Source organism: Oncorhynchus clarkii, chromosome 22 (genome assembly GCF_045791955.1).
Source record: "Oncorhynchus clarkii lewisi isolate Uvic-CL-2024 chromosome 22, UVic_Ocla_1.0, whole genome shotgun sequence".
Lineage (NCBI taxonomy): Eukaryota > Metazoa > Chordata > Actinopteri > Salmoniformes > Salmonidae > Oncorhynchus > Oncorhynchus clarkii.
The window spans coordinates 52,817,529-52,830,473 of record NC_092168.1 but is presented as its reverse complement, the minus strand read 5'-3'; the positions used below and the strand labels follow the sequence as shown (position 1 = coordinate 52,830,473).

At 40.4% G+C, this 12,945-nt stretch overlaps 1 protein-coding gene across 1 annotated transcript in view; it reads right to left on the bottom strand.

The window, feature by feature from the left end:
- LOC139380404 (transient receptor potential cation channel, subfamily M, member 2) overlaps window positions 1-6,920 on the bottom strand; it is a 79,495-nt gene extending 72,575 nt beyond the window's left edge. The window contains exon 1 of the mRNA XM_071123045.1: window positions 6,754-6,920. Within this exon, the coding sequence (XP_070979146.1) occupies window positions 6,754-6,920 (167 nt within the window). The remainder of the gene's footprint in view (window positions 1-6,753) is intronic.
- Between the last annotated feature and the right edge of the window lie 6,025 nt (window positions 6,921-12,945).

Below are 12,945 nucleotides of genomic sequence, written 5' to 3'. Positions count from 1 at the left end.
TCGCCGCCACCCAGACCTCAGATGGGGTGGCTTCCATACCCACCTCCCTCGCTGCAGGGACACTCCTCCTACAGCATGCACAATCAGTCAGCTTCCCTGAGGAGCTTAAAGCGCTGAAAGCAGGTAAAGAAGTGGCGAAGGACATGCGTCTTCTCTCTTTTGTCTCAGAGTATGACCAAATATTCAAAGTGACCAGAGTCAGAGGGAGGCTGCACCAAGCAGGAATCTTGGATCCCGATGCTATCCATCCAATTATTCTTGACTCCAGACTCCCTATTACCAACCTCCTCATCAAGAGTTATGGGGAGATGAGGCGGAAGTACTGGATATTTGGAGGACGAGGAGCCCCCACCAATACGCCTGCATGGAATGTAAGAGATGGCGGCTGGAGCAACTGTGCCCAAAATGGCAGATTTGACCCCTGCTCGCTTGCGCTTCCTCAAACCCCCCTTCTGGTCAACAGGAGTAGATTGCTTTAGGCCCTTTTACGATCAAGCAAAGTCGTCAAGTGGAGAAGACCTGAGGCATTCTTTTCCAGTGCTTGACAACTAGATGCGTCCACCCGGACCTACTGGAGAGTTTGGATACTGAAGCCTTCCTCTTGGCCCTACGGCGGTTTATCTCCTGATGGGGGAAACCCTAGGAGATCCTGGCTGACAGGGGCACAAACTTCAAGGCAGGAGATGCCAGGTTGGATTAAGCCTTCCAAGCCATGGAACCAACCCTCCAGGATCAACTGATGGACCAAAAATTTCATTCAAATTCATCACTCAAGGAGCTCCTCATTTTGGAGGAACATGGGAGACGGCCTTGTGAGTCTTCCCAAGGGATCAAACTGTCACTGAAACTGTCTTGCAGACTGTCCTGATAAAGGTGGAAGGGATACTGAACTCCAAACCCTTGGGATATCTCTCTTCAGACATCGCTGACCCAGATCCAGTCAGATCAAATCTGCTCTGGATGAGACGCCTCAATTCCTCAAGCCATGTATGCTGATACTAACCTCATAGGCAGACGCCAGTGGCGGCATAGCCAGATCTTGGCTGACCATTTCTAGACACGATTCATTCGGGATTACCTACCAAGCCTACAGCACAGAGGGAAATGGCAGAGAGAAATGGCCAGCCTAGACACTGACCAAGTAGTAATGATAGTGGACCCTTAACTGCCTCAAGCTTCCTGGCCGGTGGGCCATATTACCAAGACCATGCCTGGGACAGACAGCCGTGCGAAATCAGTGGAGATCCAGGTAAAGAAACTGGCCAGTTGCCTAACTAATTCCTCTCCCTGAGATGACAGAGGAGATGGAGCGATGAGCCTTTTGAAGAGTGTGGAATTCAACACATTCCGGGTTGGCTATAGAATGGCCCATGGAGTTAGTGGAATTACCCTTTAATTCATGAAGAACGGCCCATGGAGTTAGTGGAATTACCCTTTAATTCATGAAGAATGGCCCATGGAGTTAGTGGAATTACCCTTTAATTCATGAAGAATGGCCCATGGAGTTAGTGGAATCACCCTTTAATTCATGTAGAATGGCCAATGGAGTTAGTGGAATCACCCTTTAATTCATGTAGAATGGCCCATGGAGTTAGTGGAATTACCCTTTAATTCATGAAGAACGGCCCATGGAGTTAGTGGAATCACCCTTTAATTCATGAAGAATGGCCCATGGAGTTAGTGGAATTACCCTTTAATTCATGAAGAATGGCCCATGGAGTTAGTGGAATCTTTAATTCATGGCCACTTGCACAGCTGGGCCCGAACACTTTAATTAGGTCAGGTGGAAATGTCTAAATGACCTAAATGACAGACTGAAAAGAGGGAAGCATGTACACAGTAAAACTATTCCAAAACAAGTTCTAATCCTCTAACCCAGTGTACAGTATAATCCTCTAACCCAGTGTACAGTACAGTATAATCCTCTAACCCAGTGTACAGTACAATCCTCTAACCCAGTGTAGAGTATAATCCTCTAACGCAGTGTACAGTACAATCCTCTAACCCAGTGTACAGTACAATCCTCTAACCCAGTGTACAGTATAATCCTCTAATCCAGTGTACAGTACAATCCTCTAACCCAGTGTACAGTATAATCCTCTAACCCAGTGTACAGGACAGTATAATCCTCTAACCCAGTGTACAGTATAATCCTCTAACCCAGTGTAAAGTATAATCCTCTAACCCAGTGTACAGTACAGTATAATCCTCTAACCCAGTGTACAGTATAATACTCTAACCCAGTGTACAGTATAATCCTCTAACCCAGTGTACAGTATAATCCTCTAACCCAGTGTACAGTATAATCTTCTAACCCAGTGTACAGTATAATCCTCTAACCCACTGTACAGTGTAATCCTCTAACCCAGAGTACAGTATAATCCTTTAACCCAGTGTACAGTATAATCCTCTAACCCAGTGTACATTATAATCCTCTAACCCAGTGTACAGTATAATCCTCTAACCCAGTGTACAGTACAATCCTCTAACCCAGTGTACATTATAATCCTCTAACCCAGTGTACATTATAATCCTCTAACCCAGTGTACAGTATAATCCTCTAACCCAGTGTACAGTACAATCCTCTAACCCAGTGTACATTATAATCCTCTAACCCAGTGTACATTATAATCCTCTAACCCAGTGTACAGTATAATCCTCTAACCCAGTGTACAGTATAATCCTCTAACCCATTGTACAGTATAATCCTCTAACCCAGTGTACAGTATAATCCTCTAACACAGTGTAAAGTATAATTCTCTAACCCAGTGTACAGTATAATCCTCTAACCCAGTGTACAGTATAATCCTCTAACCCATTGTACAGTATAATCCTCTAACCCAGTGTACAGTATAATCCTCTAACCCAGTGTACAGTACAGTATAATCCTCTAACCCAGTGTACAGTATAATCCTCTAACCCATTGTACAGTATAATCCTCTAACCCAGTGTACAGTATAATCCTCTAACCCAGTGTACAGTACAGTATAATCCTCTAACCCAGTGTACAGTATAATCCTCCAACCCAGTGTATAGTACAGTATAATCCTCTAACCCAGTGTACAGTACAATCCTCTAACCCAGTGCACAGTACAATCCTCTAACACAGTGTACAGTACAATCCTCTAACCCAGTGTACAGTATAATCCTCTAACCCAGTGTACAGTATAATCCTCTAACCCAGTGTACAGTATAATCCTCTAACCCAGTGTACAGTATAATCCTCTAACCCAGTGCACAGTACAATCCTCTAACACAGTGTACAGTATAATCCTCCAACATAGTGTACAGTATAATCCTCTAATCCAGTGTACAGTATAATCCTCTGACCCAGTGTACAGTACAATCCTCTAACACAGTGTACAGGACAGTATAATCCTCAAACCCAGTGTACAGTACAGTATAATCCTCTAACCCAGTGTACAGTATAATCCTCTAATCCAGTGTACAGTATAATCTTCTAACCCAGTGTGCAGTATAATCCTCTAACCCAGTGTACAGTATAATCCTCTAACCCAGTGTACAGTATAATCCTCTAACCCAGTGTACACTATAAACCTCTAACCCAGTGTACAGTACAGTATAATCCTCTAACCCAGTGTACAGTACAGTATAATCCTCTAACCCAGTGTACAGTATAATCCTTTAACCCAGTGTACAGTATAATCCTCTAACCCAGTTTACAGTATAATCCTCTAACCCAGTGTACAGTACAGTATAATCCTCTAACCCAGTGTACAGTATAATCCTCCGACCCAGTGTACAGTATAATCCTTTAACCCAGTGTACAGTATAATCCTCTAACCCAGTGTACAGTATAATCCTCCGACCCAGTGTACAGTATAATCCTTTAACACAGTGTACAGTATAATCCTCTAACCCAGTGTACAGTATAATCCTCTAACCCAGTGTACAGTATAATCCTCCGACCCAGTTTACAGTATAATCCTCTAACCCAGTGTACAGTATTATCCTCTAACCCAGTGTACAGTATAATCCTCTAACCCATTGTACAGTATAATCCTCTAACCCAGTGTACAGTATAATCCTCTAACCCAGTGTACAGTATAATCCTCTAACCCAGTGTACAGTATAATCCTCTAACCCAGTGTACAGTATAATCCTCTAACCCAGTGTACAGTATAATCCTCTAACCCAGTGTACAGTATAATCCTCTAACCCAGTGTACAGTACAGTATAATCCTCTAACCCAGTGTACAGTATAATCCTCTAACCCAGTGTACAGTATAATCCTCTAACCCAGTGTACAGTATAATCCTCTAACCCAGTGTACAGTATAATCCTCTAATCCAGTGTACAGTATAATCCTCTAACCCACTGTACAGTATAATCCTCTAACCCAGTTTACAGTATAATCCTCTAACCCAGTGTACAGTACAGTATAATCCTCTAACCCAGTGTACAGTATAATCCTCTAACCCAGTGTACAGTATAATCCTCTAACCCAGTGTACAGTATAATCCTCTAACCCAGTGTACAGTACAGTATAATCCTCTAACCCAGTGTACAGTATAATCCTCTGACCCAGTGTACAGTATAATCCTCTAACCCAGTGTACAGTACAATCCTCTAACCCAGTGTATAGTACAATCCTCTAACCCAGTGTACAGTATAATCCTCTAACCTAGTTTACAGTATAATCCTCTAACCCAGTGTACAGTACAGTATAATCATCTAACCCAGTGTACAGTATAATCCTCTAACCCAGTGTACAGTATAATCCTCTAACCCAGTGTACAGTATAATCCTCTAACCCAGTGTACAGTACAGTATAATCCTCTAACCCAGTGTACAGTATAATCCTCTGACCCAGTGTACAGTATAATCCTCTAACCCAGTGTACAGTATAATCCTCTAACCCAGTGTACAGTATAATCCTCTAACCCAGTGTACACTATAAACCTCTAACCCAGTGTACAGTATAATCCTCTAACCCAGTGTACAGTATAATCCTCTAACCCAGTGTACAGTATAATCCTCTAACCCAGTGTACACTATAAACCTCTAACCCAGTGTACAGTACAATCCTCTAACCCAGTGTACAGTATAATCCTCTAACCCAGTGTACAGTATAATCCTCTAACCCAGTGTACACTATAAACCTCTAACCCAGTGTACAGTACAATCCTTTAACCCAGTGTACAGTATAATCCTCTAACCCAGTGTACAGTATAATCCTCTAACCCAGTGTACACTATAAACCTCTAACCCAGTGTACAGTATAATCCTCTAACCCAGTGTACAGTATAATCCTCTAACCCAGTGTACAGTATAATCCTCTAACCCAGTGTACACTATAAACCTCTAACCCAGTGTACAGTATAATCCTCTAACTCTAACCCACGATACGATATGTATACGATTCTCACACTTCTACTGTGCCTTCAAAAAGTATTCACATCCATTGACTTTTCCAAAAAGTATTTGTTTTGTTACAAAGTGGGATAAAAATTGATTTAAATCTATATTTTTGTTAACAATTTACAAAAAAGACTAATGTCAAAGTGGAAGAACATTTTTAACATTTGTAAAACATTTATGAAAAATAAACACTATTTTCTTTAAGTATTCAACCTCCTATGTTACAATCACCCTTGGCAGTGATTTATAGCTGTGTCTTTCTGGGTAAGTTTTTATTTTCTAAATTCTTCAAGCTCTGTGAAATTGTTTATTGATCATTGCTAGGCAACCATTTTCAGGTCTTGCCATAGATTTTTAGGCAGATTTAAGTCAAAAGTGGAGAGTGGTATTCAGTAATGTGTTGTATTGAATTTGCCCCAAACATAACACTTTGCATTCAGGACAAAAAGTTAATCGCTTGCCACATTGTTTGCAATTTTATTTTAGTGACATTATTCTGTACAGGTGTCTTTCTTTTCACTCTGTCATTTAGGTTGTGGAGTAACTACCATGTTGTTGACCCATCTTTGTGGTTGAATCTGTGTTTGAAATTCCCTGCTTGACTGAGGGACCTTACAGATAATTGTATGTGTGGGATATAGAGATGAGGTAGTCATTTAAAAAATAATGCTAAACACTATTATTGCACACAGAGTGAGTCCATGCAATTATGTGACTTGTTAAACAAATGCTTACTCCTTACTTCATTTTGGCTTGCTGTAACAAAGGGCTTGAAAACTGATTGACTCAAGACATTTAAACTTCACATTTTTTATTAATTTGTAAATATTTCTAAAAACATAATTCCACTTCGACATTTTGGTGTATTGTGTGTAGGCCAGTGACAAAACATCTAAATGTAATCCATTTAAATACAGGCTTTAACAACTGAATGTGGATAAGGTCAAAGGGTGTGAATACCTACTGATGGCCACTGTACATACAACCCCTGTATATGTATTGTGACTCGATACTGTGATTTTATCGCAATTTGGAGTTCCAAACATATTGCTCACCACATGTCTGCTGCAGAGGGACAAGCGAGCCATGAGCACATTAGTTTTCATCAGTCATTGGAAATAACATTGTAAAAAGCCTCCCTTTTTAAAAATAAGATGGAGAACAAGCTATGAAGGAAAAATACTGGAGTTTTGGTGCAGCTACAGCCAGCCAGTTCAAAACTAATATTATTCTCAAACAATACGATACCATATATTGTCAGAAATAATATCCTGATACGTAACTGCATAGATTTTTCCCCTATCACTATCACCCAGTGCATAGTACAGTACAGTATTTTCCTCTAACCCATTGTACCGTAGCCTACTTTACCTGTCATCGTCGACGTAGAAGCAACACTCCTTCTTCCTGATGTTGTCTTTGATCCAGGCGGCAAGGGAACGCTGGGTGGATGTAGAGAGAGAGAGCTTCGAGGTTTTAGCTGCGCTGACGGCCAGAGTCTGAGCCAAGCTGGGCTCCAGCAGCAGAGACTCCCCCATCCTGAGAGAGAAGACAGCGAGGCAAGGAAACAGCTCACTGTCGGCTGGGGCTGGGAGAGAGGAGAGAGCTTCTGCAGTCCGCTACTGTGCCTCCAGCCTAGCTCTCAGCACTGCATTAGTGATGTCACTACAGCTAGACTATAGTGGTGGTGATGCTGCGTAAAGCTGGATTCACACCAAGCAGCTACAGTACTATACAGGAGAATGCTGGAATCACACCAAGCAGCCACAGTACTATAGAGGATAATGCTAAAATCACACCAAGCAGCTACAGTACTATACAGGATAATGCTGAAATCACACCAAGCAGCTAAAGTACAATATGCTACTATACAGGACAGGAGGCAGCTACAGTATGCTACTGTAGAATAGTTGTATTATATTTATTTTAGTACATTTATAGCTAACCCTACCCCTAACCCTTACCCCCTATCCCTAACACCTATCCCTAACCCTAACCCTTACCCCTAAACCTTACCCCTATCCCTAACCTTATCCCTACCCCTAATCCTACCCCTAACCCCATCCCTAACCCTAACCCTAACCATATCCCTATCCCTAACCATATCACTAACCCTACCCCTACCCCTAACCCTTATCCCTATCCCTAACCTTATCCCTACCCCTAACCCCAACCCTACCCCTAACCCCAACCCCAACCCTACCCCTACCCCTTACCCATAACCTTACCCCTACCCCTTACCCCTAACCCTACCCCTATCCCTAACAGTAACCCTACCCCTACCCCTACCCCTACCCTTACCCCTGTCCCTAACCTTATCCCTACCCCTAATCCTACCCCTAACCCCAACCCTAACCCTACCCCTACCCCTAACCCTAACCCTTATCCCTTATCCCTATCCCTATCCCTAACCCTACCCCTAACCCTAACCCTACCCCTAATGCTACCCCTAACCCTACCCCTAACCATACCCCTACCCCTACCCTTACCCTAACCATAACCCCACCCCTACCGCTAACCCTACCCTTACCCCTACCCTACCCCTACCCTTACCCTTACCCCTAACCCTACCCTTTAGAGGACACATACAGGCCTAAAGGTCATCACTCAATATCCAGGAAAAGGCCTCTATCTGGGCATGACTTTACACACACAAGCCTATTGGCCCACACACACTACCCGGGTTACAGGCCTCTCTATCCGGGCATGAGAGGACACATACAGGCCTAAAGGCCTTAACTCCCTATCTGGGAACAGGCCTCTCTCTCCGGGCATGAGAGGACACATACAGGCCTAAAGGCCTTAATTCCCTATCCGGGTTATAATAGAGACAGAAGATCTAGCTGGTATGTCGTAATATAATAGAGACATAGAGACAGTAGATTTAGCTGGTGTGTCATAATATAATAGAGACAGTAGATCTAGCTGGTCTGTCATAATATCATAGAGACAGTAGATCTAGCTGGTCTGTCATAATATAATAGAGACATAGAGACATAGATACAGTAGTATTAGCTGGTCTGTCATAATATAATAGAGACAGTAGATCTAGCTGGTCTGCCATAATATAATAGAGACAGAAGATCTAGCTGGTCAGTCATAATACAATAGAGACAGTAGATCTAGCTGGTCTGTCATAATACAATCAAGACAGTAGATCTAGCTGGTATGTCATAATATAATAGAGACAGTAGATCTAGCTGGTCTGCCATAATATAATAGAGACAGTAGATCTAGCTGGTCTGTCATAATACAATCAGGACAGTAGATCTAGTTGGTCTGTCATAATACAATAGAGAGAGTAGATCTACCTGGTCTGTCAAAATATAATAGAGACAGTAGATCTAGCTGGTCTGTCATAATATAATAGAGACATAGAGACATAGATACAGTAGATCTAGCTGGTATGTCATAATACAATCGAGACAGTAGATCTAGCTGTTATGTCATAATATAATAGAGACAGTAGATCTAGCTGGTCTGTCATAATATAATAGAGACATAGAGACATAGATAGAGTAGATTTAGCTGGTCTGTCATAATATAATAGTTAAAGTAGATCTAGCTGGTCTGTCATAATACAATCAGGACAGTAGATCTAGCTGGTCTGTCATAATACAATAGAGACAGTAGATCTATCTGGTCTGTCAAAATATAATAGAGACAGTAGATTTAGCTGGTCTGTCATAATACAATCGAGACAGTAGGTCTAGCTGGTCTGTCATAATATAATAGAGACAGTAGATTTAGCTGGTCTGTCTTAACATAATAGAGACAGTAGATCTAGCTGGTCTGTCATAATATAATAGAGACATAGAGACATAGATACAGTAGATTTAGCTGGTCTGTCATAATACAATCGAGACAGTAGATCTAGCTGGTCTGCCATAATATAATAGAGACAGTAGATCTAGCTGGTCTGTCATGATACAATAGAGACAGTAGATCTAGCTGGTCTGTCGTAATATAATAGAGACATAGAGACAGTAGATTTAGCTGGTCTGTCTTAACATAATAGAGACAGTAGATCTAGCTGGTCTGTCATAATATAATAGAGACATAGAGACATAGATACAGTAGATTTAGCTGGTCTGTCATAATATAATAGAGAAAGTAGATCTAGCTGGTCTGTAATAATACAACCAGGAAAGTAGATCTAGCTGGTCTGTCATAATACAATAGAGACAGTAGATCTAGCTAGTCTGTCATAATATAATAGAGACAGTAGATCTAGCTGGTCTGTCATAATACAATAGAGACAGTAGATCTAGCTGGTCTGTCATAATACAATCGAGACAGTAGATCTAGCTGGTCTGTCATAATACAATAGAGACAGTAGATCTAGCTGGTCTGTCATAATACAATCGAGACAGTAGATCTAGCTGGTCTGCCATAATATAATAGAGACAGTAGATCTAGCTGGTATGTCATAATACAATAGAGACAGTAGATCTAGCTGGTGTGTCGTAATATAATAGAGACATAGTGACAGTAGATTTAGCTGGTCTGTCTTAACATAATAGAGACAGTAGATCTAGCTGGTCTGTCATAATATAATAGAGACATAGAGACATAGATACAGTAGATTTAGCTGGTCTGTCATAATATAATAGAGAAAGTAGATCTAGCTGGTCTGTCATAATACAATCAGGACAGTAGATCTAGCTGGTCTGTCATAATACAATAGAGACAGTAGATCTAGCTGGTCTGTCATAATATAATAGAGACAGTAGATCTAGCTGGTCTGTCATAATATAATAGAGACAGAAGATCTAGCTAGTCTGTCATAATATAATAGAGACAGTAGATCTAGCTGGTCTGTCATAATACAATAGAGACAGTAGATCTAGCTGGTCTGTCATAATACAATCGAGACAGTAGATCTAGCTGGTCTGCCATAATATAATAGAGACAGTAGATCTAGCTGGTCTGTCATAATACAATAGAGACAGTAGATCTAGCTGGTCTGTCGTAATATAATAGAGACATAGAGACAGTAGATTTAGCTGGTCTGTCTTAATATAATAGAGACAGTAGATCTAGCTGGTCTGTCATAATATAATAGAGACATAGATACAGTAGATTTAGCTGGTCTGTCATAATATAATAGAGAAAGTAGATCTAGCTGGTCTGTCATAATACAATCAGGACAGTAGATCTAGCTGGTCTGTCAAAATATAATAGAGACAGTACATCTACCTGGTCTGTCATAATACAATCGAGACAGTAGATTTAGCTGGTCTGTCATAATACAATCGAGACAGTAGGTCTAGCTGGTCTGTCATAATATAATAGAGACAGTAGATTTAGCTGGTCTGTCTTAACATAATAGAGACAGTAGATCTAGCTGGTCTGTCATAATAAAATAGACACATAGAGACATAGATACAGTAGATTTAGCTGGTCTGTCATAATACAATCGAGACAGTAGATCTAGCTGGTCTGCCATAATATAATAGAGACAGTAGATCTAGCTGGTCTGTCATGATACAATAGAGACAGTAGATCTAGCTGGTCTGTCGTAATATAATAGAGACATAGAGACAGTAGATTTAGCTGGTCTGTCTTAACATAATAGAGACAGTAGATCTAGCTGGTCTGTCATAATATAATAGAGACATAGAGACATAGATACAGTAGATTTAGCTGGTCTGTCATAATATAATAGAGAAAGTAGATCTAGCTGGTCTGTCATAATACAACCAAGACAGTAGATCTAGCTGGTCTGTCATAATACAATAGAGACAGTAGATCTAGCTGGTCTGTCATAATATAATAGAGACAGTAGATCTAGCTGGTATGTCATAATATAATAGAGACAGAAGATCTAGCTAGTCTGTCATAATATAATAGAGACAGTAGATCTAGCTGGTCTGTCATAATACAATAGAGACAGTAGATCTAGCTGGTCTGTCATAATACAATCGAGACAGTAGATCTAGCTGGTCTGTCATAATACAATAGAGACAGTAGATCTAGCTGGTCTGTCATAATACAATCGAGACAGTAGATCTAGCTGGTCTGTCATAATATAATAGAGACAAAGAGACAGAAGATCTAGCTGGTCTGTCATAATATAATAGAGACAGTAGATCTAGCTGGTCTGTCATAATACAATAGAGACAGTAGATCTAGCTGGTCTGTCATAATACAATCAGGACAGTAGATCTAGCTGGTCTGTCATAATACAATAGAGACAGTTGATCTACCTGGTCTGTCAAAATATAATCGAGACATAGAGAGTAGATTTACCTGGTCTGTCATAATTTAATCGAGACAGTAGATCTAGCTGGTCTGTCATAATACAATAGAGACAGTAGATCTAGCTGGTCTGCCATAATACAATCGAGACAGTAGATCTAGCTGGTCTGTCATAATATGATAGAGACAGTAGATCTAGCTGGTCTGTCATAATACAATAGAGACAGTAGATCTAGCTGGTCTGTCATAATACAATAGAGACAGTAGATCTAGCTGGTCTGTCATAATACAATCGAAACAGTAGATCTAGCTGGTCTGTCATAATACAATAGAGACAGTAGATCTAGCTGGTCTGTCATAATACAATCGAGACAGTAGATCTAGCTGGTCTGCCATAATATAATAGAGACAGTAGATCTAGCTGGTCTGTCATGATACAATAGAGACAGTAGATCTAGCTGGTCTGTCATAATATAATAGAGACATAGAGACATAGATACAGTAGATTTAGCTGGTCTGTCATAATATAATATAGAAAGTAGATCTAGCTGGTCTGTCATAATACAATCAGGACAGTAGATCTAGCTGGTCTGTCATAATACAATAGAAACAGTAGATCTAGCTGGTCTGTCATAATATAATAGAGACAGTAGATCTAGCTGGTATGTCATAATATAATAGAGACAGAAGATCTAGCTAGTCTGTCATAATATAATAGAGACAGTAGATCTAGCTGGTCTGTCATAATACAATAGAGACAGTACATCTAGCTGATCTGTCATAATACAATCGAGACAGTAGATCTAGCTGGTCTGCCATAATATAATAGAGACAGTAGATCTAGCTGGTCTGTCATAATACAATAGAGACAGTAGATCTAGCTGGTCTGTCGTAATATAATAGAGACATAGAGACAGTAGATTTAGCTATTCTGTCTTAATATAATAGAGACAGTAGATCTAGCTGGTCTGTCATAATATAATAGAGACATAGAGACATAGATACAGTAGATTTAGCTGGTCTGTCATAATATAATAGAGAAAGTAGATCTAGCTGGTCTGTCATAATACAATCAGGACAGTAGATCTAGCTGGTCTGTCGTAATACAATAGAGACAGTAGATCTACCTGGTCTGTCAAAATATAATAGAGACAGTAGATTTAGCTGGTGTATCATAATACAATCGAGACAGTAGGTCTAGCTGGTCTGTCATAATATAATAGAGACAGTAGATTTAGCTGGTCTGCCATAATATAATAGAGACAGTAGATCTAGCTGGTCTGTCATAATACAATAGAGACAGTAGATCTAGCTGGTCTGTCGTAATATAATAGAGACATAGAGACAGTAGATTTAGCTATT